The sequence below is a fragment of the Sapajus apella genome, unplaced genomic scaffold (genome assembly GCF_009761245.1).
Source record: "Sapajus apella isolate SASKATOON/1434 unplaced genomic scaffold, GSC_monkey_1.0 scaffold14, whole genome shotgun sequence".
NCBI classification, from domain to species: domain Eukaryota; kingdom Metazoa; phylum Chordata; class Mammalia; order Primates; family Cebidae; genus Sapajus; species Sapajus apella.
In genome coordinates, this window is record NW_022436954.1 from 3,482,938 (window position 1) to 3,507,605 (window position 24,668).

General features: G+C 47.7%; 1 protein-coding gene and 1 pseudogene across 1 annotated transcript; one reads left to right on the forward strand and one right to left on the reverse strand.

Annotated features, from left to right (window-relative positions):
- Positions 1 to 113: 113 nt before the first annotated feature.
- On the reverse strand, positions 114 to 5,986 carry NDUFV1 (NADH:ubiquinone oxidoreductase core subunit V1). Its single transcript, XM_032282635.1, has 10 exons — positions 5,767 to 5,986; positions 4,382 to 4,464; positions 4,138 to 4,308; positions 3,224 to 3,407; positions 2,056 to 2,245; positions 1,426 to 1,638; positions 1,068 to 1,234; positions 672 to 753; positions 383 to 528; positions 114 to 275 (listed from the first exon to the last, which is right to left on the reverse strand). The coding sequence occupies exons 1-10, from the start codon at positions 5,836 to 5,838 to the stop codon at positions 189 to 191; spliced, it is 1,395 nt and encodes a 464-aa protein (XP_032138526.1). The 5' UTR covers positions 5,839 to 5,986; the 3' UTR covers positions 114 to 188.
- Positions 5,987 to 5,994: 8 nt separating this feature from the next.
- On the forward strand, positions 5,995 to 8,913 carry LOC116554628 (annotated as a pseudogene).
- Positions 8,914 to 24,668: the final 15,755 nt, after the last annotated feature.

Sequence of the window (24,668 nt, forward strand, 5' to 3'; positions counted from 1 at the left end):
GAGAGCCTGTCCTTTCTCTGGCCATGAGCCAGACTGGGCCCTGTTCTCCCCTCCCACCCTTGAAGAGCCTGTGCTGGGTAACGGGTAAGAGCACAGTCACAGCAGCTGCAGCAGAGGGTGGGCAGCACTCGCTTTATTGTCCAGCATTCCAGACGGACAGACGCAGGACAGCAGGCCAGGGTGGCAGGCTAACAGGCAGTCTGCTGGGCCTGGTGCTGTTGGGCAAACCGCTGCATCCGCTCCTCGAGCTCCGGCCGAAAGTGGCGGATCAGACCCTGGGGTCGGTGGAGGGAGACAGTGAAACAAGAGTCCAAAAATCCCCCAACACCCTGGGCCCCTGGCGCCACCCACCCTCCGTGCTGTGCAGAAGGGCAGCAAGTACCTGCACAGGCCAGGCGGCCCCGTCACCCAGAGCGCAGATGGTGTGGCCTTCGATCTGCTTGCTAATCTCCCACAGGGAGTCGATCTCGGCTGGCTGGGCATTGCCCCTCACAAAACGAGCCATCACCTTGTTCATCCAGTCCACACCTGCAGCCACAGCCACAAGAGAGGGCCTGATGGTCTCCCTAGCCAGGATGTGGGGCGGCACTTGAGGGGTGAGGGCCACATGGTGGGGTGGAGGTTAAGTGAGGCCACGGCAAGCAAACCCCCCCAACCTGCCCGATGCTCACCCTCGCGGCATGGGGTGCACTGGCCACAGCTCTCGTGCTTATAGAACTCAATGAGGCGGGCGATAGCTTTCACGATGTCCGTCTGGGTGATGAGGGGCAATCAGCAGGCACCCAGGGCCAGACAGAAGCCTGGGCCTCAGCCCCCTAGCAGCAGCCCCTCCCCCAGTTCAAGAAGCTCTTCCCAGCCCACCCAGCATCTGGCCTCCTCCAGCCTCCCTGGCCCCCTGTGCTGCCCAGACTCCGGGGCATTCTCCCCAGAGCAGCCTTCTTCCCTCCTCTCCCACCTTGCTTCTATCTCAGCCTACAGCAACTGAGGCCTAAATGCTAGCAAGAGGGTTTTCTGGGAGGTCCAGGGAGGGCATATGGCAAGGACCAGGCTGGTGTGTGAGCCCTTACCGAGCGGTCCATGACGATCACCGCGGCTGTGCCCAGGCCTGTCTGTGCTTGCACCAGTGCGTCGAAGTCCATCAGCACAGTCTCACACACAGACTTGGGGATCAGTGGGGTAGACGAGCCACCAGGGATCACAGCAAGGAGGTTGTCCCAGCCACCAGTGACACCCCCTGGGGCCCCAAGTCAGTCCCCAAAGGGATACGGGGTCAGTGCTGGAGCTGGCACACCTGCCTAGTCCTGAGCCCAGTCCTGAGCCCAGTCCCTTCGTCAGCCCCGTCTCCTGAGCCCTCCCGCCCAGGCTCTCTTCCTGGACACCCGCGCTCCCCTGCCCCCCACACGCCTCACTGGCCCCAGGCCTTACCAGCATGCTTCTCAATCAGCTCCTTCAGGGGCACCGACATCTCCTCCTCCACAGTGCAAGGGTGGTTGACGTGGCCAGAGATGTTGAATAGTTTGGTGCCTGAGTTGCGCTCTCTGCCAAAGCCAGCAAACCAGGTACCCCCACGGCGGCAGATGGTGGGGGACACTGCCACTGTCTCCACGTTGGCCACAGTTGTGGGGCAGCCAAACACTCCTTCGGGGAAATGGGAAGAGAACTGGTGGCTGCTGGGGGTGACGCAGATTTCCTAGCAGGGGGGTGTGTCCCAGGGTCCTGCTCCCATGGCAGAGCCCCTGCTCCAATATCTCCTCATCATTCTTATCCCTGCTGGACCCCACGCTCCAGAGGTGCCGCACTGCCTCGCTCACCACCACGCCCTTAGCCCCAGAACAGGCCCTGTGGAGGTGGAGCCACAGAGCAGCACGGACAGTGCCGAGGCAGGAGGGACTGCAGGCGGCCCTGGGGGAGCCTGTGTGTTGTGGCCAGCCTACTCTCTATCTGGCCCCAGTCCGGAAAGCACTCAGGAATCCCTAAAGAACAACCCACGGGGAGCCTAGCCACATCCTGGGTGTCACAGGACACAGTGTGACCCAGGATCATGCCGGGCCTTACCCACGTCTGCGGGGAAGGGGGGCTTCAGGCGGGGCTTGCCCTGCTTGCCCTCGATGGACTCGATGAGTGCTGTCTCCTCTCCACAGATGTAGGCCCCAGCCCCGCGCACCACAAACACGTCAAAATCATAGCCAGAGCCACAGGCATTCTTGCCAATCAGACCTGCCTCATAGGCCTCTCGGATGGCCACCTGCAGGACAAAGGTGTGAGTTCCCCAGCCCACCCCAGCCCAGTAGCCAGCCTATAACTTCAGGAGTCATGAAGCCCTTGAAGGCCTCCCATGGTGAGGCTCCTAATGCTCCTGCTATGAATAGTAAAACAAAATGAAAAACTTGACTGATCTGAAACAGACATGCAAAGAACACATAAGTAAGCTGCTTTGATGCCAAGAAAATAAAAGCAAAGTAGATATTATCAGGTCTCCTAACTACCCCAGTTTGTAAGGAAAAATAAGTCTTTATAAAATTAAAAATAAAAATGTAGGCCAGGTGCGGTGGCTCACTCCTATAATCCCAGCACTTTGGGAGTCCAAGGCAGGTGGATTGCCTAAGGTCAGGAGTGAAACCAGCCTGGCCAACATTGGTGAAACCCCATCTCTACTAAAAATGCAAAATTAGCTGGGCATGGTGGCAAGCACCTATAATTCCAGCTACACAGGAAGCCGAGGCAAGGAATCACTTGAACCAGGGAGGTGGAGGTTGCAGTAAGCTGAGATCACGCCACTGCATTCCAGCCTGGGCAACAGAGTGAGACTGTCTCCAAAAAAAAAAAAAAAAAAGTAATTGCCTATACCCTTATTGTCTTAACCTATTATATTTTTCTATATTTCCTACAGATATATTATTCATGGTCCCAAGCAATGAACATAATGTATTTTCTTCAAATAGCAATTGTTTATATTCATAATTATTCAGCTCTCTTCCTAAACATATAGTTCCATTTAGTTTCTTTCTTCTTGCTACTGTACTTGTTATTTTAATAAATACTGTATTTTTGAAGCAAAAAAAAAAAATTTTTTTATACCAGCAGCATTAGGAGCCCTGGAAGGCGGCTTTGGGAGTCAAGTCCCATTTGGGATGCATGCAGGTGCTAACACCCAAGAACTGTGCCAGGTGAGGGGCGTGAGTGTACACTGAGCACCTTATCTGTCCACGTCTCTCCTGCTCACCTGCAGATTGGAGGCCTCATTGTAGAACTCCCCTCGGATATAGATATAGGCAGCGCGGGCGCCCATGGCCCGGCCCCCCACCAGGCAGCCTTCCACCAGCTTGTGAGGATCATGGCGCATTATCTCCCGGTCTTTGCAGGTGCCCGGCTCCCCCTCATCTGCGTTCACCACCAGATACTTGGGCCTGCAGGGTCCACAGGTCAGACAGGATACGGGGCCACCAGCACTGAGTCTTCAACTCCATGCCACCCCACTCCACCCAGGGAGGCCTCAAAGATGTCTCCTCTGACAGCCAATCCTTCCGTGCCCTCCCAACATGTCCCAGGGCTCTGCTTGCTCCCCACCAATGACAGGGAGCTCACTGCCTGTTCCCTCTTTGGGCAGCTACAACCACAAGAAAGGTCTTCATTCAGCTCATTCAAAAATCTCTCCTTGTGTCTGCCCCTGAGAGCCAGATTCTTCTCTTGGTGACAAAGAGTATTCCTCAAGCTCCAACACCAAAACCAAAAGGAGGTAAGGCAGGTGACGTTTATCATTTGCTTTGTGTGCCAACCAGCGTATAGGCCAAAACTGTAGGAACATTATCTCTTTAATTCTTGAATGATATTACTGTGCTATTTACAAAAAGGAACCTAAGGTTCACAAAGGCCGGGAAATTGCCCAAAGCTCTATGTTTAGGAGGCAGAACTAGGATTTGAACTAAGTCTGCCTGAGTCAATATCATACATGGATTCTGCTGCATAAGTCTCCCCTGTGGAAGTCCACAGAGTAAGTCCCATCCACGTAAGGCCTGGGGAACATATGCCTACCTCGTTCATGCTATGTCTCTGAGGAAAGAGCCCAAAGGCCCAGGGAAGCCTCAGCCACCTACAAGGTCTCTCCCACAGCCACATCTGCCCCACCCTCACCCACACCTGCCATCTGAGGGCTTATTCATGAAGCTCCACTTGAGGCCCGTGGGAAAGCCAGCACCTCCACGGCCCCGCAAACCCGATGTCTTGATCTCGCCCAGGATCCAGTCAGGCCCCTTCAACAGGATCTCCTTTGTCTTGTACCAGTCACCTCGACTCAGGGCACCTTTCAGCCTGGACAGAGCAGGGAAGGCAGTGAAGGGGACGCCTTGCTCTGGGACCCAGCAGGCTAAGGGCACTGTCTCACCTCCAGTCATGACGGCCATACAGGTTCGTGAATATCCGGTCTTCATCCTTCAGCGAGCCAAATGAGGTTTTCTTGGGTGCTGTCTGGGGAGACAGAGGGTCAGGAGGCCCAGCAGCGCTCTGGGGCCATGAGCTACAGAATCTTGGGTCCCCCTATTTAGCAGGAGATGGGCTAGGGATAGGGAAGCATCTATAGTATCACAGCTACCACTGCCACTTAGTAAGCGTTTTTTTTTTTTGAGACGGATTCTTGCTCTGCCACCCAGGCTGAAGTGCACTGCTGAGATCTCAGCTCATGCAACCTCTGCCTCCCGGGTTCAAGTGATTCTTACACCTCAGCCTCTGGATAGCTGGGGTTACAGGCACTTGCCACCAGGCCTGGATAATTTTGCATTTTTAGTAGAGATGGGGTTTCACCATATTGGCCAGGATGGTCTCGAACTCCTGACCTCAAGTGATCTGCTTATCTCAGCCTCCCAAAGTGCTGGGATTCCAGGCATGAGCCGCTGCGCCCAGCCATTAGTAGGCATTTTGTTTAGCAGGTACTGGACAGAAGCATTTTACATCCAAAATCCCATTTCAACCTCAAAACAAGTCTGACAGGAATGATTTCCTCTATTTCACAGAGGGGAAAACTGAGGCTCAGAGCAAAAGGAACTTATGGAAGACCTCACAGTCAAAAGCAACAGGTGGAATTTGAGCCCAGGTCTGTCGGTGGCCAAGGCCCACACCTGCATCACAGCACCACACTGCCCTGAAAGCCGACTGTGGTGCCACGGCCCTTTGCTTGCTTGGCTCCCCTCCTGGACCGAAGCTTGGTGAGGCCAGGGGCCTTTGTGTTCCCAACTCGGCTGAAGAGGCAAAATGTGTTTACTGATGGGAAAGAAATGCCTCGCTAGGGCACACAGGTGATGGAGGGGCTCACTTGGGGTGAAAATGAGCCCCACGACACAGGGGAGAGCGCCCCAGCTGAGGGCGACGGGATTCCCACCCCTTTAAAAGCACTTTTCAGTCACTGCAGGGCGCAGAGCAGTGGACGGGAAATCAGAAGGTACGCATCCCTAAATGGGGCAATGACCCCTTCACGCCCTACAAGGCTGTAGCAAGGAGGGAATGCAAGACTAGGGCGCTTCATAACCTGCAGAACTTACGCCCGGCGGAGGACTGTGAAACAAGGGAAGTCAGCGAGCCGGAGGGCCGAGGGAGTCGGCCCCCCGTTGGGACCCATTCCCCTACTTCAACTAGGTAGGAGAGGGAGCCTTCCTACCTGGCCTGGGGAGAAGGGTTCTCCAGAGGCCACTATAGACCCCAGGGACTGCTCGTGCATAGGCGCGGCCGCGAGACCCGGCCCCGAAAACCCCTGGCCCCAGCCAGGCCGGGCCTCACCGTGTCGCCGCTGAAACGCACAGATACCCGAGCGGGGAGCGACCCGCCGAGCAGCCGCCGTGCCGCCAGCATCGCGGGGGGCCAGCTGGGTCACCTCACGCTGTCACCTTCACAGAATAGATGCTGAGAAACCTGCGCGACAGAGACGCTAGGGGGCGCACAGGAAAGACGTCACGCGCTCGACGCCAGCGCCGCGCACCGGCTTCGCCGCGCCCCTTCCTCTCCGCCCGCGGCCCCGCCTCCTTGAGGGAGGGCTCCGAGGCCAGTGCCTGCTTGGCGCTGGGGCTTCTGGGAGATGTGGTCCCCCCGGCCTGGGTCCCGCCTTCCTCCCTCCGCGACGCGGGCATTTAGCAGCGGCTGTCCCCACCGCTCTTTCGCTCCCTCCTCAGCCGGTTCCACTTTGTGGACTACGCCCGCCGGCTCCCAGCCTTTCATGCCACAAGTAAACAAACCTCGCATGTCGCCTTCTTCTGGGTGTTCCGCTTTCTACACGTTCGGCGTTTAGTGTGCACCTGCCGTATGCATCAGTGTGTCGTAGGAGGCGGGAAAGGTCAGGCAGGTCACAGCCTGATCCTCATGACTACGTTGCAATTATTCTGTCCAAGTCCGAGCCCTGCCGGACTGTGGCCTTCCCCACGCCGGGCGTCCGTGCGCTCGGGGAAGGATTGCTGATTCCAAGGCAGGCGGGGGGAAGGGGTTGTTCGCGGGGTTCTTCCCAGAGGACCTCTCACGGAGTCCTAGGCTGGGGTGAGGCAGAGAGGATGGAGATGGTCCGTGCATGACACGTCCTCTTGCTGGCGCCACTGAGTTCTCTCAGCCCTTGTCAGGAGAGTCCAGGACTTTGTGCTTCTGCTCCAAATCCTGGCATGTCCCTGCTGCCTTTGGAATCAGCCACTGGTCCAGGATTCAAGGGTTCTGCGACCTCGTCCTTCACCATGGTCATCACGCCCAGGCCACTGCTGCGAATCCCACCCCCAACCCCCCAGACCCCGTTAGGGCTTTAGGGCGTTTGTGTAGCTGCCCCTCTCCCTTGGTTTTCCCTGACCTGAGGAGGTCCCTCTGTCCTTTGCCTTCCCAGGAGGTCTTGGAAGCCTGATGAACTCGTCTTTTTCAGTTTCCTGGTACCCTTTGCTGTGGTCTCATGATAAGAGTGACTTTTTGGCCTGCCCTCTCCAGCTCTTTTCCAGTCTTCATGAGGAGGAACCATCTCTGTTCTCTCGCGCTGTAATCTTCCTTTTAAATCTCTCTAAAATGTGCTATTTACAAAACTCCTTTGCCCCTATTTTCTCACATACCCCACGAGAACGCTGCATGGGGTTCGCTCTGTTTTGTCCATGAAAAAACTTATGCTCAGGGGGATTTCATCCGTTGTCTGTGGGCATGAAGCTGCTGAGTGGTGGAGCTGGACTGGAATCTAGGCCCTTGTTCACTCCCACAGTACCCCGCACACAGCAAACCCACAGAACAACTGACATGCATGTGACAGTCACTGTGGACGTCAGTGACATTCCCAAGAGAGGCATCAAGAGCATCTCTGCCCTGTCTGAGGTTTCCCAGACAGGTAGGGTAGCATCAGGCCCAGAGCCCAAGAGTCCTGGCTGCCAGCCCCAGGCCCCCTCTCTTGGGCAGGGAAAGAGGTTGCCAAGGCAAAGCTGTGGATTACACAGCTAATCCAGGCTCAGACCTGAGTCCTCAGATCCCTCCCTTTGGATCAGAACAAGGGGGGCAGGTCAGAGCCAGGGGGTGGATTCCTTCCTCATCTCTTTCTAACTGGGTCAAAGGAATACAGGCTAAGGGAGAGGCAGTTGGAGATGATGGGGACAGGAGATGCTGGGCATGAGGGGGATGGGAAAGGGAGAGTGAAGGGCAGGATCCCCTGTTCCTTCAGTCCAGGCTCTGGGCTAAGCACTTGCTCCGTGTTACCTCCTTAATCCTCCAAAACCCCAGGCTCAGGAATGATGAGCCCTGTTTTCAGAAGCAGAGTATCAGCAATGCTGAGTGGCCTGCCCAGGATGACATAACTGCCAGAACTTGGCCTGAGATCTTCTAATGACAAATCCCCCACTGGTCCCCACCCACTAGAGCACCCGCTTGCCAGGCTCCTCAAGTGAAGAAGGTGATACACTCCAGTGTCATCTCCAGAGCCTCCTCTGCAGCGTCCCAGATGCTGGCCCTCACCACCTCAGCACTCATCCCTTCCTGTGTCACTCCGTGTATCTGCCTCCCCCACCAGCCTCCAGGCCACAAGCCAGGCAGTATCAAGGGCAGCCCCCTGTCCCACCAGCCCCAGATCTACTGTGTCTATCTGGTCAACTTTCCTGTCCAAACATTCCCTGCACAGTGACAGGTGGCTGTGGCCCTGCCATCTCTCACCTTAAATTAACAATGTGTCCTGGGGGTTCCCCCACTCTCACATCTTGGCTCTTCCCCACTTCTCTGCAAACACGGAACAGTGGGATTATTATAAACCTCAGACCCATTTTGTCCCTTACCTGCCTAAGAGTTTCTGTGGTTCCTCACTGCCCTTGGAACAAAGCTCAAGGCTCTTTGTCCTGGCATTCAAGGTCCTTTGTGGCTGCCACCTGTCAGCCTCCCCAGTTCCAGCTCCTATGGTTTTGCCCATACAAGCTGGGTCTGTGCCAGAGGATCTGTCTTCCTCTCGACTTGGCCCTACTCCTCCTAAGAAGAGCCCTTTGCACGTCACCTCCCCCAGGAAGCTTTCTGCAACCACCCTACGACCGTCCCTGTACACTTTATAAAATCAATTAGGGAAGAAGTAAGGGGGAAAGATGAAAATAAACCAAGCCTGCAGCACCTTCAGCATTTATCCTAAGGTCAGCCGCTCCCTGACCCACTTCCTCATGGCCACTGTGTGCCTATTGTCCTAGAGTCACAAAGACCCTAGATGTTAGCGCCCCTTAACTGCTGTATAAGTAACAATTTGAACATGAAATGTTAAATTTTCCTTTTGAAATATCCCTTCAGGTCCTGCACGCTGATAAAACTACTGACTCAGCTGGTCCCCATGAGGAGCTGGCTCACCAAAGAATGCAGTTTCCAATCCCAATGATTTCATGCCCCTTGCTCCAAGAATCAACAGTCCCAAATTTTGAGCCCCGTGCCCTCCACAATCTCCTTAAAAAACCCAGCCCAAAGGGAGATGGATTTGAAGGTCTCCTCCCATCTCCAAACTTGGTGCCCTGCAATCATTAAACTCTTTCTCTGCTGCAAACCCTGCTGTCTCAGTGTAATTGGTCTGTTACTGCATACATACGGGCATACAAACCTGTTGGTCCTACAACAACCCCATACAACTATTTCGAGCACATATTGTCACGCCCAGTGTGAGTAAGGCATAATCAGATCTTCTCCAACCCCCAGCACAGAGCTTCTCAAGGGAAGGACTTACTTAATATTATAATCAAATATTGTATTTGGAAAATGAAAAAACATCAATTTTTTCCTGTGTTTGAAATTGAAGAAATACTGAAAAAGCAAGAAAAAAGTAATAACATATTATGACCACACAGACAATACTCATTATTGTTTCTAGGTGATTTTATTTTTTAAAAATATTTATTTATTTGTTGAGATGGAGTCTCACTCTTGTCACCCAGGCTGGAGTGCAGCGGTGTGATCAGCTCACTGCATGCTCCGCCTCCCAGATTCAAGCGATTTTCCTGCCTCAGCCTCCCAAGTAGCTGGGATTACAGGCACCCACCACCACACCCGGGTAATTTTTGTATTTTTAGTAGACACAGGGTTTCACCATGTTAACCAGGCTGGTCTCGAACTCCTGACCTTAGGTGATCCACACACTTTAGCCTCCCAAAATGCTGGGATTACAGGCATGACCACTGTGCCCAGCTGGTTTTCTAGGTGATTTAAAAATACTTCACAGTAGCATATTAATATACTGGTTCTTAAAAATTTAGACCTTTACAAAAAAACTATAAAGTCCTTTCCTACCGTCTTGGAGCCAAATGCTGTTGAATCTGATATCATCTTCCAATCCTTTAAAAAATTATTTTACTTATGCATATACTTACCTCCTTAATCCTCCAAAACCCCAGGCTCAGGAATAATGAGCCCTATTTTCAAAAGCAAAGTATCAGCAATGCTGAGTGGCCTGCCCAGGATGACACAATTGCCACAGAAAAATATGAGTGTTTGGTCCTTTTTTTTAAATTTTTTTTTTTAGACAGAGTCTAACTCTGTCACCCAGGCTGGAGTCTGGAGTGTAGTGGCACGATCTGGCTCACCACAATCTCTGCCACCCGGGTTGAAGCGATTCTCCTGCCTCAGCTTCCTGAGTAGCTGGGATTACAGGCACCTGCCACTGCGCCCATTTTTTGTAATTTTAGTAGAGACGAGGTTTCACCATCTCGGCCAGGCTGGTCTTGAATTCCTGACTTTGTGATCCACCCATCTCAGTCTCCCAAAGTGCTGGGATTACAGGCGTGAGCCACTTCGCCCAGCTGTGTTTGGTGCTTTTTGTTTGCAGTAATGGTATTTTGTTTGTTTTGTTTGAGATAGGTCCCACTCTTCTCACCCAGGCTGGAGTGCAGTGGCATGATCATGGCTCACTGCAGCCTTGACCTCCCAGCCTCAAGTGATCTTCCCACCTCAGCCTCCTGAATAGCTGGAACCAAAAGTGTGCACCACCATACTGGGCTAATTTTTTTTTTTTTTTTTTTTGAGACAGAGTCTTGCTCTGTTGCCCAGGCTGGAGTGCAGTGGCATGATCTTGGCTCACAGCAACCTCCGCCTCCCGGGTTCAAGGAATTCTCTGCCTCAGCCTCCTCAGTAGCTGGAATTACAGGCACTGACCACCATGCCCAACTAACTTTTATATTTTTAGTAGAGACGGGTTTCATCAGGATGGTCTTGAACTCCTGGCCTCATGATCTACCTGCCTCAACCTCCCAAAGTGCTGGGATTATAGACGTGAGCCATCGCACCCAGCAGCTAGTTTTTTTGTTTTGGTTTTTAGTGTATACAGAAGGGCTCACTATGTTGTCCAGTCTGGTCTTGAACTTGTAGGCTCAAGCGATCCTCTGGCTTTGCCCCCCAAAGTCCTGGGATTACAGGCATGAGCTGCTGCACTCAGCCTAGTATTTCGATGTAACGAGTCTACACCTTGCTTTTTTCATTCAACACGATGTTTTTGAGATTAGTCCAGTTTAGTACAAATAGATTTAGAAACATGATTATCTGCAAGGGACAACAAAGCTTTAAGGTTAAGGGCTTGGATTCAAAATCCTGCTTCTGCCACTTCCTACCAATAAGATTTTATTCCCTTGTCTCAGTTTCCTCAAGTGGAAAATGCAGATAACATATACCCTAAAGGAGTGATGGTTAGAGTGACTGAGAAAAGTAAATGAGATGCTTGTAAAGTGCTCAGAGCCACGCCTGACACAAGCAAATGTCCCAAGAGTGTTTAACTTCGTGCACAGGATCACAGATGAATTCAGAGAAGAACCTTGTCTTTATCATCATGCGTCTGCCCGCCCAAGAATGTGGCTACTCCCATTGTTTCACATCCTTTAGCTCTTTCACTAAAGATTGAGAATTGTTTTTTAATTCTGTTGGTTTTTTTTTTTTTTTTTTTTTTGAGACAGCGTCTCGCTCTATCGCCAGGCTGGAGTGCAGTGGCGCGATCTCGGCTCACTGCAACCTCCACCTCCTGGGTTCAAGCAATTCTCCTGCCTCAGCCTCCCGAGTAGCTGGGACTACAGGTGCGTGCCACCAAACCCAGCTAATTTTTGTATTTTCAATAGAGACAGAGTTTCACCATGTTGGCCAGAATGGTCTCAATCTCTTGACCTCGTGATCCACCCTCCTTGGCCTACCAAAGTGCTGGGGTTACAGACCTGATCCACCACACCTGGCCCAATTCTGTAATTTTTTATGCAGAAATGTTATATGATATTTTGTGGTTTTATGTTTTTGTAATCTCTTCTGATTACATTTCTAATTGGTAGTTGCTAGTGAATGGAATACTATTGATTTGCCTTTATTGATATTGTGTCTAGATCACTTAATGGACTTTGCTATTATGAAAGTTTATCCAGGCCAGGTATGGCCACTCACGCCTGTAGCCCCAGCATTTTGGGAGGCTGAGGAGGGAGGATCACTTGAGCCCAGGAGTACAAGACCAGCCCGGGCAACATAGTGAGACCCATCTCTATGGAAAAAAAAAAAAAAAAAGGTAAAAAAATTAGCCAGCCGTGGTGGTGCACGCCTACAATCCCAACTCCTTGGGACGCTGAGGTGGAAAGATGGCTCGAGCCTGGGAAGGCGAGGCTGCAGTGAGCCATAATAGCCCCTCTGCACTCCAGCGTGGGTGACAGAATGAGACCCTGTCTCAAAAACAAAACAAAACACTAACTAAATAAATGATTTTTAAAAGCCTGCGTCAGTGTAGTGTGGGAAGTAAAAAATTAAATAAAATTTTATCCACTCAAGCTTTCCTGTTTTGTTCTTGTTGTATTTGCTGTTTTGTTTTTCAAGACAGAGTCTCACCCCATCACATAGGTTGGAGTGCGGTGGCATGATCACAACTCACTGCAGCCTTGCCGTCCCAGGCTCAGGTGATTCTCCCACCTCGGCCTCCCAAAGTGCTACGACTACAGGCTTGAGACACTGCACCCAGCCTGCTTTTCTGTTTTCTCTGCTGGTGATGAGAGCGTTGAGAAACAGTAAGGATTGCGTCTCTTCCTTTCTAATATCGGGTGTCTTATTTCTTTTCATTATTGCACCAACTAAAATCTTCAAGATAAAGCTGATTAGTGGTGACAGCCTTATCTGGGGTGTGACTTTAATGGGAATGTGTAAAGGTTTGATATTATAAACCAAAAGTAAAATTCGAAGCCTCCCAATCATGTGAATGGACCCCTCCTCTCACAAGGGCTTTCCAAAGTTAACCTACAAAGCTTGTTCAGGCCAGATGAGAAGGGGAGCCGGACATGCCTCATTATACCCCCGTCTTTCACAATTACTGATAGAACCAACTCTTAACATCGATAAGGAACATTGATGATCTGTTCTCTCTGAAGCCTGCTACCTGGAGGCTTTATCTGCATGATAAAACCTTGGTCTCCACAACCCCTTTGTAACCTAGACATTCCTCTCTATTAATAATAACTCTTACAACTGATTGCCATTCAGAAAAATCTTCAAATCCACCTACTACCTGGAAGCAGTCCCTGACCTGCTTCCTATTGTCTGGAATCTTACATGTATTAATTGATGTCTTGTGTTTCCCTAAAATGTATAAAATCAAATTGTGGCCCAACCACCCTGGGCACACATGCTCAGGATCTCCTGAGAGTTGTGTCACAGACCACCAGTCACTCATATTCAACTTAGAATAAATCTTGGTGGGGCATAGTGGCTCACACCTATAAACCCAGCACTTTTGGAAGCTGAGGCAGGCAGATCACCTGAGGTCAGGAGTTTAAGACCAGCCTGGCCAACATGGTTAAACCCCATTTCTACTAAAAATACAAAAAATTACCCAGGCACGGTAGTGGGCACCTGTTATCCCAGGTACTCAGGAGGCTTAGGCAGGGAAATCACTTGAACCCAGGAGTCGGAGGTTGCAGTGAGCTGAGATTATACCATTGCACTCCAGCCTGGGCAACAAGAGTGACACTCCACCTCAGAATAAATAAATAAATAAATACATAAGAATACATCTCTTCAAATACCATACAGAGTTTTACCCTTTTGTTGACATTGTTAAGGGTCTCAGTTCTACTTGTTAGATTTTTTTGTTTTAGCTTTTCATATCGCGTGCCTTCAGATGTCCTTAGGCCAGACGTTTTTCACTGGATGCTAAGAAACAGAATTCCTGCGAGTGGGCTTTTGATTATATTCCCCCTAATTAGTAGTAACTACTTGTGAAAAATAAAATACAGACAGAGTGACTGCAGAAAAGAGCTGTCGATCCAGGTGCAAAGGGAGATGACATTCTCAACAATAACACCTTAAACCTTGTTAGATAATGCTGGCAGTTGGAAACATTCGCCAGTCTCTAGCTTACTCTCTTCTCTGACATCTTTTTTTTTTTCACCCTCCCGAGTAGCTGGGATTATAGGCATGCATCTCCACACCCAGCTAATTTTGTATTTCTAATAGAGATGGGGTTTTACCATGCTGATCAGGCTGGCCTCGAACTCCTGACCTCAGGTGATCCACCTGCCTTGGCCTCCCAAAGTGCTGGGATTACAGGCGTGAACCACCACAGCTGTCTTCTGACATTTTTTTATTGTCCTCCTCTGCTATATGTATCCTCCAATCACCCAGAGATTTCTTTCATGCCACCCACTACAGTCTTAGGAAAGTACCTTTAGCTTCCAAATGGCTTGCTTAAAAACTGGATGTGTAGGTCATTGTAGTTCAGGGCTGTAAATTCCATTTGCCCTAACTGATCTGGGTGTGGCTTACCTGGCTGCTCAGAGGCATCTTGGAAATGGGCGTCTCCTCCTATCAGACATGAAGGTGAAACATGCTGAGAACTTTGGTCTATTTATCTTAAAACAATTAGTATGTGTGACAATTGTCGTAGCAATCATTAGTGTTAGATATAGTGAACTCCAAGTTTCTCTTCCAAGAATCAGTATGTCAGTATGTTCAGCTTTCTTGTTCTTTAATTCACCATTTTAAAGTTTAAGTTCCTGGTTCTCTGCACCTCCTTGACTCTAGTTTTGGTAAACAACTTTCCTGCCAGTTCTAATCAGCATTCACATCTGTTCCCCGGTCACTTGCTTTGACTTGAGTCACCCCTGGTCGCCTGCTCTGACCTGTTCTGTAACCGTCCTTCCCACCAAACTACTCCAGCTGGTACCCCTGCTCTCTTTAAAATAGCCAACCAGAATTCGCTTAGGACAGTGCTGTCCAACCCTAGCCAATAGGGGAACGACACAGCAGGGGCTATCTGCGTCAGGAATAAGAATGCCTTCCCCTCCCTTGTCCAGGTATGTGCTCGCCATTGCTACATCTGTGAGATGCACCCTTCTATAGAAGTAAATTGCCTTGCTGAGAAAATTTATATTCGAGTGCTACTTCTTTTGTAGCACTGAAAATTTACATATAACAGTAAGTATGAGATTTGCTGAGGCTTTTGGTAGACATCATGATTATGTTATGAAAATTCCCTTTGAGAGCACAGTTTTGTCATGAAGTTGTGCTCAGTTTCACTGAAAGCTTTTTCTGCATCTGAGATGATGTTGTTTTTCTTCTTTAATCTGTGGTTAATCACATTGATCATTTTTCTAATCTGTTGACCTAACGGGGCTGCAGAGTGCAGTGGCTGAGAGCACAGAAGGAATTCTATCTGGACTTAATTTTGGATTCTTCCACTTAATCAGCTGCATGTCACTGAGCAAGTTCCTTGACCTTTCTATGTTTCAAGCTGGTGTTGTGATCATTAAATGTTTTAATCTCCGTGTAAGTGCTTGCTATTCTTATTTTTTCTTATTCTGGGCATAAACACCAATTGGTCATGGTGTAATGTTATTTCACTGTCCTGCTGCATTTGTTTTGCTAACATTTTGTTCAGTTTTTACACCAGTGCTCACAAGAGAGGGTAACCTATAGTTTTACTTTCTCTGGGGGATCTTGTTTAGTTTTGTTACAAGATTATGCTAGCCCCTTAAAATGAGGTGGGCCACTTCCCATCTTTTTCCACATAATGGAAGAGTTTGCTAAGGCTAAAAATTCTCTCTTTCCTGAAGCATGGCTGGAACTTATTGTAAAGCTATCTGGAGCTGGGACCTCTGCTTAGGGGTGGCTGGAACACTATTTCCATTTCTTTTATGGTTATCAATTTCCTTGAGCCAAGTTTGATCACTTATGAAGAAAGTTTTTTTGGTGAATTGCTGGTTTTTCTTTTTTATTTCATTTTATTTCTTTGAGATGGAGTCTTGCTGTCACTCAGGCTGGAATGCAGTGGTGTGATCTTAGCTTATTGCAACCTCTAGTGCCTGGGTTCAAGCAATTCTCATGCCTCAGCCTCCTGAGTAACTGGGATTACAGGTGTGTGCCACCACACCCAGCTAATTTCTGTGTGTGTGTGTGTGTGTGTGTGTGTGGTTTTTTTTTTTGAGATGAAGTCTCACTCTGTCACCCAGGCTGGAGTGCAGTGGTGTGGTCTCGGCTCACTGCAGCCTCCACCTCCTGGGTCCAAGCGATTCTCCTGCCTCAGCCTCTCCAGCAGCTGGGACTACAGGTGCCCACCACCATACCCAGCTAATTTTTTTTGTATTTTTAATAGACACAGGGCTTCACCATGTTAGCCAGGGTGGTCTTGGTCTCCTGACCTTGTGATCCGCCCACCTCAGCCTACCAAAGTGCTGGGATTACAGGTGTGAGCCACTGTGCTGGCCAAATTGTTACTTTTTCTCGAACTCATGACCACAAGTGATCTGCCTGCCTCAGCCCCACAAAGTGATGGATTATAGGCATGAGCCACTGTGCCAGCCAATTGTTATTTTTCCAATATGAAATATTTATCTATGTCTCTAATGATTTTGCCTTGAGGTCTATGTCTTCTGATATTCATGCTGTTACACAAACTTTCTTTTCATCAGTATTTGGAAATTTTTTTCTATTTTCAATCTTGTTTTAGGAAAGTCTCTTAAAAACAACATCTAGTTAAATTTCATTTTGTTTGTATTTAAAAGACAGCGTTTGTCTTTTAAAAAGAGTTTGACCTACTTACATTTATTGTTAAATGCCGTCGGACTTACATCTGTCATGTTATGTTGTATTTCTATTTAGCATTCTTTCTCTTTATTTCTTCTTTATTTTCTTGTCTTTGGTTGAATTGAATTTTCTTTGTGCTAGTCTCTTCTCCCCTACTATTGGATTGGAAGTTATACATTTTAATTTTATTTTTAGTGGTTACTCTTAAATTTTAGATCATACCTAAATTTCGTTTCAAAGCAAAAGGTAATTAATCTATCTCCCTTCCTGAATATGAAGCAAAAACAAAAACAGAATATACAGCCAGTCACAGTAGCACACACTTGTAATCCCAGCACTTTGGGAGGCTGAGGTGGGCAGATCACCTGAGGTCAGGAGTTCAAGACCAGCCTAGCCAACATGGAGAAACCCTGTCACTACTTAAAAAAAAAAAAAATTAGCCGGGTGTGGTGGCAGGTGCCTGTAATCCCAACTACTGGGAAGGCTGAGGCAAGAGAATCGCTTGAACCTGGGAGGCGGAGGTTGCAGTAAGCTGAGATCTTGCCACTACACTCCAGCCTGAGTGACAGCGGGGACTCTGTCTCAAAACAAACAAACAAAAAACGGAGTACACTGTTTTCCTCAGCACTTTCCTGCCAAATTCTGCACTCCTCTGTTCTGCATCAGCCCCATTCATTTGTGATTTGACAGGGCATTTCTGGCCCCCTGCCTCAGGCCCATGGTGGAGACCTGGCCTCAGTCACTCGTGGGTTCTCAGCTTTGCTCCCTCAGCCCTGGGCACAGACCAAGGTCCTGGCCCCAAGCCTTGTGTGCTCAGCCTGCTTGGGGTCCTGCTTCCTGGCTAACACGCAGCTCCCACGCTGAGCTACGGGTTTCTTCCTGCTTCCTTCCTTTGGAGAGAGGCTTGTTTCAGGTTTACAGAGAATTCCCCTTTTATATCTGTGTGGACAAGATTTTGTTATTAAAATGTTTTTTTCCTCTGGTGTTGATGTATTTGAGAAAGACAGTGGGTTTCAGGTGGCACCCTGCTGTCTTGAAGTAGAAATCTTTTTTCCCATGAGTTTAAACTGGAAAGAGTAAAGTCTATCAATCACAACCAAAGGATGAAGTGAATGTATTTAAGGCAAGCATCGCAATTAATGATGCATCTGGCCCAGGCCTCTCTCCCTGCTGGCCTAGGGGGCCAGGGAATACTCTGCATGCTGCCGTCCTGGTGTGACCACTCCCTATCAGTCTGCCAGTGTCTCAGGGTCCCTCTGTGGCATATATCATCCTGCCGCATTGGACACTGTCTGCAGTTTCCATCAGGGAGGACAAGGGAGGTCTTGGGCATGCGCAGGCCCCAGGTACCAGTACCAGTCCCCTGGGTCCAGTCCTGCCAGTGCCTCCCTGCAGCAAACTCACATCCAGAAACCCAGAAGGTCAGGGCTAGGTAACTGCAGTACTTCTGCACTGGCCCTTTGCCCTCCCCCTGTTGTCACCTGAAGTCTTGCCTACGCCCCTTTGTCCCTTAACACAAAAGCTCTAGTGTGCTCTTTTTTGCTCCTCATAGCTCTTGATGGCTATTTGGGATGACAGACACCAGGAAGAGCTTACACACCCCTTCAACACCCCTTCTAAGCCGTTAGAAATGTGGAACTCATCTTCCCCATTCCTCAAGGGTTCAGGCTTTCGAAACGCCAGGCCTCACCTTACAAATCAGCAAAAAGAAAAAGAAAAATACCGTTGAGTTTTTATTATCAGAAACAGGTTGAGCAGTTGTCTTCTATTACATTTTCTTCCTCCTGGGGCCACTTTGCACCTTGCAAAAACAATTTCCTCCCACTATGCAAAACTCAAAGCCACAACAGACATTGAGGGGGGCCCTCTGTGGCTGCAGTGGGTCATGAGGTCATGGCCAGTACTTATGCCTTCCTTCCTCTGTCTCACACCCACAGTCCCCTCCCGCCGGCCCCGCAGCTGCTGGAGCCAGGGTGGTGCACTGGGTTTTTACCAGGTGGGTGAATTAATTTCATAAAGGTGTCACATCTTTTCAAATTAATCTATCAATTCACTGCAAATTCCCATCAAAATCCCACCAGGGCTTTTCACGGAAGTGGAAAACCTGACACCAAATTGTATACAGAACAAAAGGCCAAGAATAACCAAGACAATATTGAAGAAGAAGATGGGATGGGGGGTGGGTCCTGCCCTGGCAGATAACGAGACTGATTCTAAAGCCATAGCAATCCAGTCAAGTAGCCCAGTGGTTCTGACACATAGTGCGTCTTTATCATCACTCGCTAGATGTTCTGCGATTTTGGTTTTGATTTCTTCTTTGACAGAAGTCATTTTAAGAAAGATTTGCAAATGTACAGGTGTCAGAGGTATTTTGTTTCCTGGTTCTGTTATTTTTCATTTTATTGCTTCATAATGAAAGACCATTGTCTGTACTATTTCTCTCCCTCTCCCCACCCACTTTTCTCCATGGAATGTTCTAAAACTTCCTTTGAGGCATAATATATAGTTATGATAGTAAATCTCCCAAGAGCAATTGAAGGGTGGTACCTCTCTGTTTTCCTATGGCAGAGTTTGAAATCTGCTGTTTAGAGCTGCCAGAGTCCTTGTCTACCTGCAAGCTTTTGTTGGTTAAGTGCCCAGGTATGTTATTTGGTGCATAGATGCTCATAACTGTAATCACTTGAGATGTCTCCTACTTTCATAAGAGATACCGTGTGTGTTTAGATGAAATGTGTGGTTTGGGTTTTCACGGTCTTTGTGGCTTTTGGGGTGTTCTGAAGGATTAGTGGGAATCCCAGATAAAACCCGCAGGTCCTCCCTCTTTCTGTCAAATGCTGCAAATATTTCTTTTATCATCTATCTGATCTGATAAACAATAATGATCATTGCACAGAAGAAAACTTTACAATGCATGTAAAGTTTAGATAAATGCGTGAGATGATGGTCACTCTAAATATCCTAATTTGTTTGTTTTTGAGACAGGATCTCTCTCTCTGTTGCCCAGGCTGGAGAGCAGTGATGGGAACATGGCTCACTGCAGCCTTGACCTCTTGGGCTCAAGCAATCCTCCTGCCTCAGCCTCCTAAGTAGCTGGGACCACAGGCATGAGCTACCACATCTGGATAATTTATAAATTTATTGTAGTGATGGGATCTTGTAATGTTGCCCAGGTGGGGTCTTGAACTCCTGGGCTCAAACAGTTCTTCTGCCTTGACCTCCCAAAGTGCTGAGATTATAGGTGTGAGCCACTATGCCCAGCCTACCTAATTTGATCATTATATAGCATATATATGTATATGGAACCCACAAATTGTACTCTATAAATATGTACAAATACAATGTATCCATTATAAACTTAAAAAGGAATTGTTGGTTTTGATATAGTTACATTCATTCATTTAGGGGCCTTGTTTAAGAAATCTATCCCTAGCCCAAGGTCATAAGAAACTTTCTTTAATTTTTTTTTTTCTGTTAGTGTTTTATTTTTCTCTCTCACATATAGGTGAACCCTATTGCAGGGCTTCTCAACCTTGACACTATATCCATTTGGGCTTTGTTGTGAGCAACTGCCCTGTGCATTGCACGATGTTGAGCAGCATCCCTAGGGGTCAGTGGTACCCAACAAGTTGGAACAACAAAAATGTCTCCTAGATATTACCAAATATCCTCTGGGTGACAACATTGCCTCCTATCAAGAACCACTGATCTGTTTAGACTTTATTGTATATGGCGTGAGGTAAAGATCCAGTAATTTTTCTTAATAGGTGGAATCAGTTTCACTAATGCTATCTACTAAACAACTCTTCTCTTCAAACTTATTTACGATGCCACTGCTACTGCATACTGAGTTCCAGGATAAGCATGGATTTGTTTTGTTTTCTTTCTTCTTCTTTTCTTTTTCTATTTAATTTTATTTATTTATTTTTTTTAGAGACAGGGTCTCGCTATGTTGCCCAGGCTGGAGTGCAGTGGCTATTCGCAGGCACGATCCCACTACTGATCAGCAAGGGAGTTTTGACCTGCTCCATTTCCGACCTGGGCGGGTTCACCCCTCCTTAGGCAACCTGGTGGTTCCCCGCTCCCAGGAGGTCACCATGTTGATGCCGAACTTAGTGCAGACACCAGATTGGCATAGCGCACTACAGCCCAGAACTCCTGGGCTCAAGAGATCCTCCAGCCTCAGCCTCCTGAGTAGCTGGGACTACAGGCACACGCCACTGTGCCCGGCTTCTTTATTCATTTTTTGGGTTGGTTGTATGTGGTAGAGACTGGCTAGATATCACAAACTAATTTCCTCTTCTCAGACACAGAGCTAAACTATGTTTCTCAGTCTCCTTGCATCCAAATGGGGCAGAAATGAAGAGTGTCACTTCCAGGCATGGGCAGCTGGGAACAGGTGTGTCTTCACCTTGTTCTCGCTCTCTCTCTCTCTCTCTCTCTCTCTCCTTTCCAAGGACACCTTGAAAACGTATGAATCTGGGTTGAATGGGCTCAGTTCTCACTCAGAGCCCCATGTGATTATAGTCAGTTGATGGCTGCAGTGGGATCACCTTGAGGGCTTCTTCCTTAACTGGCTGGCACTTGAGCTGGGCAAACAGCTGGATGCTGGAACAGCTAAGGGTCCTCAAAAATTTCTCTAACTTAGACTGGGAGGCCTCACAGCATCATTTTCACTGCATTTGCTTCATAGAGGTCTTCCAGGTTCAAGCAGTTCTCCTGCCTGAGCCTCCTGAGTAGCTGGGATTACAGGTACACACAAGCACCCACTGCTAATTTTTGTATTTTTAGTAGATATGGGGTTTCACCATGTTGACCAGGCTGGTCTCGAACTCCTGATCTCATGATCCGCCTGCCTCGGCCTCCAAAAGTGCTGGGATTACAGGCATGAGCCACTGCACCCAGCCTTTTCCTTTACTTTCTTAATAAGCTTGCTTTCACTTGACTGTACAGACTCGCCCTGAATTTTTTCTTGCGTGAAATCCAAGAACCCTCTCTTGAGGTCTGAATTGGACTCCTTTCCTATAACATTACAAAATAAATCTTTCTTTAATGAGCTTGATGTTGTGACTTATGAGCTCCATATTGAGACAAAAAAAAAAAAAAAAAAAAAAAGGGGGATTTACGCCATTGCACGCCAGCCTGGGCAACAGCATGAGACTCCATCTAAAAAAAAAAAACAAAAAAGCAAAAGAAAGTAAAGGAATAAAGAATGGCTACTCCATAGACAGAGCAGCCCTGAGGGCTGCTGGTTGCCCATATTTATAGTTATTTCTTGATGATATGCTAAACAAGGGGTGGATTATTCATGTCTCCCCTTTTTAGACCATATAGGGTAACTTCCTGATGTTGCCCTGGCATTTGTAAACTTTCATGGTGCCGGTGGGAATGTAGCAGTGAGGACAACCAGAGGACACTCATATTGCCATCTTGGTTTTGGTGGGTTTTAGCTGTCTCTTTACTGCAACCTCTTTTATGAACAAGGTATTTATGACCTGTATCTTGTGCTGACCTCCTAGCTCATCCTGTGACTTAGAATGTCTTAACCATCTGGGAACGCAGCCTAGTAGATCTCAGCCTCGTTTTACCTAGCTCTTATTCAAGATGGAGTTGCTCTGGTTCACAGCCTCTGACAGTAGTTCATTTTATTTTTGTTGCACTAATCACAGTAAGACTGTCCAGTGTACCATTGATGGCTTCAAATACACACTTAAGACCCTTGGGAGAATACAGTGCGCCAAAGAGATTATAGTGATGACTCTCAGGAGGATAATACCAAGAGGTTAGGATATGTTCCTCAGCCAAGGCCACCACAAACCAAAACCAATATTTTCATGGAAAGAAACTAAAAACAAAAGTTAATGACCAGAACAAACTATAAATGTAGTCTCTGCGTACAGGAGTCAGTTAATCGAAATTCCTAGATTGCAGTTTGAAGCATATTTTCCTGATTTGTGGTTTTAATGTCTCTGCTAATGGCAGAGGACATTTCAGTAAACTCCCTGAGTGGTCCCTACATCAGGCATGAGGGGTTTTGTTGGGGTCCAACCTGCAGACCCCAACCTAGTGAGGGATGAACAAATGCACTCGAACACTCTCTTTCAGTGAAAGAGCAGGCTAGGGGCCTGTGGCCACAGACACTACAGAGAGTTAGCAGCCACCGTCTCTGATCAGCTGCTCTCCAGGCATTTTTTCAGTATAGATTTAATAACAGGGGCTCTGTGTCAACACATTTGCGGATAATGATTAAAGGCCAGGTTCCCAGGCCTAAAGCAAACACCATTTGTGGATAATAAACCTGTGGGGGTTAGCCTCCCCACAGGAGAGCCATCTGGCCCACAAATTATTAAAGGTTAGTTTTAGGGCCACATGAGTAAACAACTTACTTAGATAAACTCCCATACATTCCTTTGTATCTATTCTATATTATTTGCACAAGGAAAGGGAATTAGGCTGCCTTCAGCCATAACCTCCTTCCCAAGCCTTTTGCAAAAATTTTCCAGCCTTCCAAGAAGGTTTGTGACTATTGTAATTTTACAATCTCTCCTACCATCCTGACTGAACCCCCACAGGGTTTTCTTTGAAATTTAATCAAGTTGTCCAGATCCTACTTGTAGGGCTTCAGGAACAAGTCAATTCTTGTTCTTAGTGATTGAAAGTCAGAAAAGTGGGAGACAATTAAATTGGAGGAACCAAGAAGTCAAGCTCAAGCAATCTTCCCATCTCAGTCCCCCAAGTAGCTGGGACTACAGGCATGTGCCACCACACCTGGCTAACTTTTGTATTTTTTATAGAAATGGGGTTTTGCCATGTTGCTCAGGCTGGTCTCAAACTCCTGAGCTCAAGCAATCCACCTGCCTTAGCCTCCTGAAGTGCTGGGATTACAGGCATGAGCCACCAGGCCTGGCCTAATAAATTTTTTTTAATTAGCTGAGCATGGTGGCTCATGCCTGTAGCCTCAGCTACTCAGGAGGCTGAAGCAGGAGGATTGCTTGAGCCCAGAAGCTCTGATTTTGCCACTACACTCCAGCCTGGGCAACAGAGCAAGATCCTATCTCTAAAAGATACACACACACACACACACACACACACACGCACACACAGAAAGCCTATTAGGAAATACATATGATTATATATATATATTTTGTGTGTGTATATATATATATACACACACACACACACACACACATCTGTGTGTATACACATATGCATCTGTGTATATATATCACATCTATGATATATATCATATATCATATCATCATATATATGAGATAGGTAAAGCCAAATGAATAAACAAAGTTGGGGAAAGAAATGAAATGAAAAACATTGTAAGAGAGTATAAAAGGCATCTAGAAAGTTTATCTTGAGTAATGGTCAAAAGTGATTGAGAATTGATGGATCTGTTCGTAAGGTTTTATTATAATTATTATAATTAGCTGTAGCATCAATAATACACTAATGTAAAGGTAGAATTTACTTTTCTCTTTTGAGCACGATTTTCATGTAGTTGTAATAAGGGATAGTAAAAGACTTTTGTTTCACTTTTGAGTAAACTGCAAAATAAATAAATATTTAAAAAGAGGAGAGAGTTTGCCTTATGCTTTCTTCATTAGGTCTTTTGATTGGAAAAGTGAGTTCCTCTCTATCAAACAATAAAGGTTTTTGCTTTCTGAAATCTTTTTTTTTTTTTTTTTTGAGATGGAGTTTCACTCTTTTTGCCCAGGCTGAAGTGCAATGGTGTGATCTTGGCTCACTGCATCCTCTGCCCCCTGGGTTCAAGCGATCCTCCTGCCTCAGCCTCCCAAGTAGCTGGGATTACAGGTGCCTGCCACCACCCCCAGCTAATTTTGTATTTTTAGTGGTGACAGGGTTTCACCGTGATGGCCAAGCTAGTCTTGAACCCCTAACCTCAGGTGACCTTCCTACCTTGGCCTCCCAAAGTGCTGGGATTACAGGTGTGAGCCATGGTTCCAGGACTTTCTGAAATCTTTTTTTTTTTTTTGAGACAGAGCCTCTCTCTGTCGCCAGGCTGGAGTGCAGTGGCACAATCTTGACTCACTGCAACCTCCACCTCCTGGTTCAAGCAGTTCTCCTGCCTCAGCCTCCCAAGTAGCTGAAATTACAGATGCACACCACCACACTCAGCTAATTTTTGTATTTTTAGTAGATACAGGGTTTGACCTTGTTGGCCAGGA

Coding starts and splice junctions, on each gene's coding strand:
- NDUFV1 (XM_032282635.1), bottom strand. CDS start 5,838: ATGCTGGCGGCACGGCGGCTGCTCGGCGGGTCGCTCCCCGCTCGGGTA. Junction 1,235..1,425: donor GCTGATTGAGAAGCATGCTG/GTAAGGCCTGGG, acceptor TTGGGGCCCCAG/GGGGTGTCACTGGTGGCTGG. Junction 529..671: donor GTGCACCCCATGCCGCGAGG/GTGAGCATCGGG, acceptor CTGTGGCTGCAG/GTGTGGACTGGATGAACAAG.